The 6300-nt window shown below is 55.2% G+C and overlaps 1 protein-coding gene across 1 annotated transcript; it reads right to left on the bottom strand.

The window, feature by feature from the left end:
• Positions 1–1985: 1985 nt before the first annotated feature.
• Positions 1986–5299, bottom strand: Fem1a (fem-1 homolog A). The gene has a single exon (XM_021218506.1). It carries the CDS (start codon positions 5203–5205, stop codon positions 3241–3243), a length of 1965 nt encoding a protein of 654 aa, XP_021074165.1. The 5' UTR covers positions 5206–5299; the 3' UTR covers positions 1986–3240.
• Positions 5300–6300: the final 1001 nt, after the last annotated feature.

The following is a 6300-nucleotide window of genomic DNA, read 5'->3' as shown; positions in this document are numbered from 1 at the left end:
GCCAGGAGAAGAGAAGAGGGAAAGAAACAGAGTGAGAGAGAAGAAAGGGCTACACAGAGAAACCCTGCCTCGAAAAAAAAAAAAAAAAAAAAAAAAAAAAAAGGGGGTGGGGGGGCTAGTGGCTCAGCGGTTAGTCCAGGCATGAATCCCAGCACCCACATCAGGTGGCTCATGTCAACAAGAACTCCAGCTCCAGGGAGCTGGACCTACTCGGTCTCTGCAGGCCCTGCACTCATACGCACACACCCTACCATATACACATTTTTGGGGGGCAGGGTCAAGACAGGGCTTGTCCTGGCTGTCCTGGAACTCTCTGTAGACCAGGCTGGCCTAGAACTTATAGAGATCCGCCTGCCTTTGTCCGAGGCATGTACCAACACACCTGGCAAACACACACATAATTTTAAAAGCAAGCAAGCAATTGGCTGCGAGGGAAGTACCCTGGGGAGGCAGTTCATGATCTGGGAAGGCTTCTGCAGACCAGGGTCAATCAAGCTCACTTGATAGTTGTTGCTTGTTTTTGTCCACCTGCCTCTGGAGCTCAGGGACTGAGGGTGTGACAGACAGCACATCTGGTTCAAGCTTGCTTCTTGACAGGATTTAACAAGTCATGAGGGCTGAGGGTGGGGAGCCCCTAGAGTGGCATCTCAAATGTGCAGAGCCAGGCCCACTTTCTCCTCTGCAGTCTTGCAAGTGCAGGCCAGACTCTGCCCTACACCTGCTGTGCTGTCTTTCATCCTGCTGGGCCCTCTGTAGATGTGGCTGAGTGCCAAGTGAGGTAGTTCTGTGCTGGGCTATGTTTAACCTGGGGTCAGGACACTCCCTACTTAGAAATACCAGACACTGGTACAGCCATGTGGCACCACAGGAACAGGCTGTGCTAACCACATGAATAGAGACCAGAGAACCAGCCAGAGCTGGGTAGGGGCATGTCCCTTGCTCCCAGTCTAATCTGCCCACTTGCTATGGTGGTGTGTTGAGGAGTTAAACTGGAGTCTCACAGGCATTTACCACTGAGCCATCTCCCCTGCACTAATCTTTTTGTTTTGTGTTTGTTTTTTTGGGGTGTGTGTGTGTGTGTAGGGGAATCTAAGTAATTATACCTACCCTAGAACTATGTAGACCAGGATGACCTTAAACTCAGAAGAGCCACCGGCCTCTGCCTCTAGAAGACACCCACTACACCCTGCTTTAGTCTTTAGCAGCACATTCACAGGCTATTGTAATTGGCTAAAGAGTACAAAAGTGACACAGGTCTGTCCAATTACAGGTATCATACAGTTAAGGCTGGGTGGGCCCTGTGGTGGCTTTGCAGGAATCTGTTCTTTGATCCTGCTGTTCCACCTAGGAAGAACCTGTCTGGAGGCAGCCACTGGGACCTGCTGTATTAACCCTCCCAGAAGAATGCTCAGGCCTCAGGTCAAATTTCCTAATTCTGACAGCATGAAGAACATGGGGCTCAAATAATTGTTCTTCTTAAATTTGAGGTCGGAGGTCAGTGGTTATAGAAGAACCCATGAGACATATGTTCAGGGTGCTGAGGTAGGAGAGTGGTTCTAAGCATGTCATCCACTGAGACAGAGGGTTTGAGTCTGATAGTTTCTCACGTGCTCTGTGTCCCTCCCTAGGCACACCATTAGTGTAACCTCTCTGAACTTGCTCCATCAGAAGGCAGCTGCTGTGAACCAGGTGGTACATTTGAACATGTGGGGTGCAGCAGGGGCTCAGTAAATGCTCACTAGTGCTACACTTCATAGGAGACGGTTTTGAGAGGGTAGGGGTCTTGAAATACTTTCTTATTACGTCACCCCCAGGCTATCCTTGAACTTACTGTCTACTCCCGTGGCCTCCAACTTACGATCCTCCTGCCTTAGCCCTGGAAGTGCTAAGATGTTGGGTCTGTGCCACCATGCATGCTTGACAGGCACTCACCTGGCTCCCCGCTCTACCTAGCTACATTAAAGAACAGCTAGGCAGACATCTTTACATACCTGCATTTTAATCCATAAATATCAGTGCCAAGACTCACAGGGGTTCACGCTTGCCCTGAGCTTTGGCAGGGTGGAGCAGCGAGACCCTGCCCAGTAAGGCCTAAAGTTTGCTTATACAGGGAATCTATCTGAGCACTGCAATCACACACTGATGTCCTCAAGGGACAGCTTATGTGGCTTAAATGGCTGAGGGAGGAACTGGCCCCTCTACATGTGACTTCCTACCCTTGTAGCTGGCTTCTACAGGCCGGGGATGAGTACCTCCTGCTTTGGCCTGATCCAGGGTGAACCACTCACCACAAATGATGGAGTTGAGAGCTGGTAGAGTCATAGGCAGCTGTTCAGTAACTTTTTGTGGTTCTGGGGCTGCACATAGGGCCCCATATGGGCCAAGCTAGTACCACATGGGTCCATTGCTGCCCTGGCTGGCAGCTCCCCACCTTCCCCTATCTTGGTTAGAAGCCCATCCCCAGAAGTTATTGGGATACTGGGGACTCCTCAATACAAGAGGAGTCAGGTCCTCAGCGACGAAGGTGACAGGACAAGTGTGGCACAGATGTGAACCTGGTGGCCACAGCATCTGCCAGGCAGTTCTAGCTGCGGCCCAAGGTTGGGAACTGTCCGACCGTCCGGAGGGCGGGACAGGAGGCACTGGTGTCTGCCTGGCTGTGGCTCTTGCAACTGGCTCTGGGCCTTCTTGGGGGATAGTCCTTTCTCTAATCAGCACAGAAATGAGAGGCTTCCCAGGACCTTGGTCACAGATCTGCACACACAGTTCATGCCGTTCTCAGCTGTGGCCACTGCAAAATACTGGCAACTCCCAACTCAGTCATTACTAAGTCCAACAAACAGAAACCAGTGAAAACAGACAGAAAAACCCTCACAACATGGGCTCCAGGCTGCTGCCCATCTGCTTAGAAAAGGAAAAACCAACTGCAAACATCTAGCTGACCAGTGTCCACCGCAGGAAGGTGACAGCTTTGCTCACTGCAGGACTCTAGGACAAGCTGGCTGGGGACTGGACGACAGTGCAGAGGCCTCCAGACCCAGACAGAAGCATGCCACTGGGGAGGCTCAGGCATCCAGGTTTTTGTTTTTGCATTTCCACAAAAAAAAAGACCGTCTTCCTACCATGTGACCCTGAAGGCTTCTAGAACCAGCAGCTGGGTTCACTCCAGCAGGCCAAGGGGCCTGGATGCTTCTGCTTGGAGAAGTAAGGCCCAAGTGGGCACCAATGGCTGGGCCAGGCTCAGTGCAACTGGATGAAGGCCTCCAGCTCCTCTGGGATGAAGCCCTTATAAGGGACCTTGTTCCTGTCCAGGGCACGGGCAGCTAGGCACTGCAGTGTCACATAATTGAAGGGCTGCACGGTGCTCTTGGCCAACAGCTTCGAGTCCAGCAGCTCATAGGCAGTCTTTTTGAAGGCATTGGTGGCGTCCATGTGGGCCCCAGCTTCGATGAGAGCATCCATGATGGCCGGGCAATTGTTCTGGGCAGCGATGTGCAGTGGGGTGTTGTTGTCGAAATCCCTGCTGTCAGGGTCTGCTCCACAGTCCAACAGCACCTTGACCACCTGCAGCGACGGGAAAATGCCCACACGATACCGGCCCACGTTGGTGGTCTCCTTGTCCACCGCCATGTGTAGTGGGGTGAAGCCATTCTTGCCGCGAGGGGCACACTTAAGCAGGCGGTAGACTGTCTGGTGTTTGAGGTGTTCCTGGCTGGGGGTGCACTCCACCTTCTCCAATAGGTACAGAAGGTGGAGGATGATGGCAATGGCTTTGGTGAACTGTGCTGAGTCACCCGGTTCCTTGGGCAGCTGCAGAGCCCGCTCCACTTCCCGAACCCCTTTGCTGAGCACACCCATGAGGTCGGCAAAACCAAGCTGCATGCCCAGGTTGCCCTTGGCCGAGCGGTCCTGCAGCACGTAGGAGAAGAGCTCTGCAAATGACAGGAAGCTGCTGGCGGTCATGGGGCTCAGGGGCTCCAGGTTGTTCTGTTGCATGTCCAAGGCATACTTCCACAGACGGATACAGCGCTCGAAATTCCCGGAGTCCGCATAGACGGCACCCCGGTACCGTATGTAGTATGAAGTGTCAGGATGGGAGGGGCCCAAGATCCTCTCCCGTATCAGCAGCGCCTGCATCCGCATCTCATCAGGATCTGTGATGAGGGCTTCCAACTCTTGGGGCGTGGTCACCTCCCTGGAATAGTCATAGGCCAGAACCAGTTGCTGGGGCTCCGGCTTAGGGAGGTAGCCTCCACCCTGGTGGCGGAGTTCCATCGCCCTTCTCCAGTGCTTCAGGGCTCCAAGCAGATCCCTTTTCTTATCCACGTAGGTGGCACCCAGCAGCTCCAAAGCTTCCACAGCCGCTTCCCGGCTGGTAGGGCAGCAGCTCTCATACGGTTCTGCTTCTTCTGAGGTGGAACAGAGGTTTCCTGCCATCTGGGAGGAGCCTTCTCCGGGAAGCTCTGTCCCTGAGAGCTGCTCGTGGCCCGGTTGTTCCTGGATGAGGTACTCCACGATGTTGGTGTGCCCGGTGACGCTGGCGGCGAGCAGCGGGGTCATGCCGTAGCCGTCGCGCTCCATGCGCGCGTGGCAGCCCAGCAGCAGCTGGAGGATCTCCAGGCTGCCAGATTCTGCACAGTCGTGCAGGGCGGTGTTGCCCTTGGCGCTGCGCCGGTTCACCTGTGCGCCGCGCTCCAGCAGGTAGCGCGCGATCTCGCGGTGGCCCTTGTAGCAGGAGATCATAAGGCACGTGTGGCCGTGGCGATTGGCCACCTCCAGGTCCGCCTTGTGCTCGCCCACCAGGTAGCGCACCACGTCCAGGTGGCCGTCGAAGCAGGCGGCGCGCAGCGGCGTGGAGTTGGTGCGCGTGGTGCGGTTGACCGAGGCGCCTCGGCGCAGAAGGCTACGCACCACGGCCAGGTGACCCGCGGCCGACGCTGCCCAGAGCGGCGGCGCGCCCTCGATGGTCTCGCCATCGAAGTGCACGGAGCCGCTCGCCTCCACGCTGGCGCCGCAGTGGTCCACCAGATACTCCACCACGTCTAGGTGTCCACGGCGCGCGGCGATTAGCAGTGGCGTGCCACCGCCGGCCACCTCACCCAGCAGCTCCTCCAGCTCCTCCCGCCCACGGCCGGCCAGCAGCTTCTGCAGCAGCAGCAGCTTGCCGTCGTGCGCCGCATTGTACACCGCTGTGTGCAGATCCATGCTGGGAAGCCTCGCTGCTGGATCTAGCCCGGCCGCCGGTCGCCAGAGACAACCTTCACCTTCTCCCGGGCTGTCATCTTAGCGGAACTCCGGGAGGAATAAAATGGCCGCCGCGAAGGGGCGAGGACAGAGTGTGCGCAGGCATGCTGGGAAATGGAGTCCTATGAGCGATCGCCCGCCGGATGATACTGGACTCAGAAAAGCGAAAAAAACTACATTTCCCGAAAGGGATGGGGGGGGAAACGGTGGCAGGACGGTAATTTCCGCCAAGCAAGGCCAATGGGACCCTTGGGAAATGTGGTGACGCAATTCCTGGTGTTGACGCTAAGGCGGAGATTGCCGGGAGCACGTTCTCGCTCGGTTCCCAAAAGGACTTTTCTCAGAAAGCCTCTCAGTTTTCAATTCCTACCATGCACATCTATAAAGGTGTATGTGACCCTGAGTATCTGATGACAATTCCGGTTACTGTCACTGACGAAGAAGTCCCAGCTCTAGCTCAAAGACTACTGGGCGAGGTACCACTGAGAGACTACAGTTCCCATCATGCATATACACCATGTTGTGAGGGGCTCTGAGCAGTTTGGCCAAGTGATAACGTGCATTCTGTCATGTCAGCATCCACAGGAAAACCTGAAGCGGGGGAAAAGGGAATCCATTTCCCAGAGCGCCGTGGGGCACCCACGAGACGAAATGCAAATAAAAAGGCAAGGCTCGGCGGCACCGTGCGGACGTCCCTGGGCAGCGTGGTGGTGCACTTCCGGTTTTCGTGGCCGCGCAGGCAGGAAATGAATGGGCCTCCGGCCCCCTTTGCGGACTACATTTCCCAGCGGGCAACGAAGGTGACTCGCAGCCAATCCAGATCGAGGTGGAAGGCTGGGGTGGGGAAAACGGCTTCTACGAAAGGCTTGCTGACCAGCAGGGGGAGCGCGCCGGGTGTAAGATCTTGAGCTGGCAGTGCACCCCTACTCGCCCTTAGCATATTTGCAGAAATGGTAGGCAGTCTCGATTTTCGTGTTAGCTTTCCTTTTTCTTTTTCTTTCTTTCTTTTTTTAATGTTGATGCATATGGTTTTTTTTTGTTTTTTGTTTTTTTTTT

Source organism: Mus pahari, chromosome 18, assembly GCF_900095145.1.
Source record: "Mus pahari chromosome 18, PAHARI_EIJ_v1.1, whole genome shotgun sequence".
In the NCBI taxonomy this organism is placed as follows: domain Eukaryota; kingdom Metazoa; phylum Chordata; class Mammalia; order Rodentia; family Muridae; genus Mus; species Mus pahari.
This window is presented reverse-complemented; position numbering and strand designations above follow the sequence as displayed.

Coding starts and splice junctions, on each gene's coding strand:
- Fem1a (XM_021218506.1), bottom strand. CDS start 5,205: ATGGATCTGCACACAGCGGTGTACAATGCGGCGCACGACGGCAAGCTG.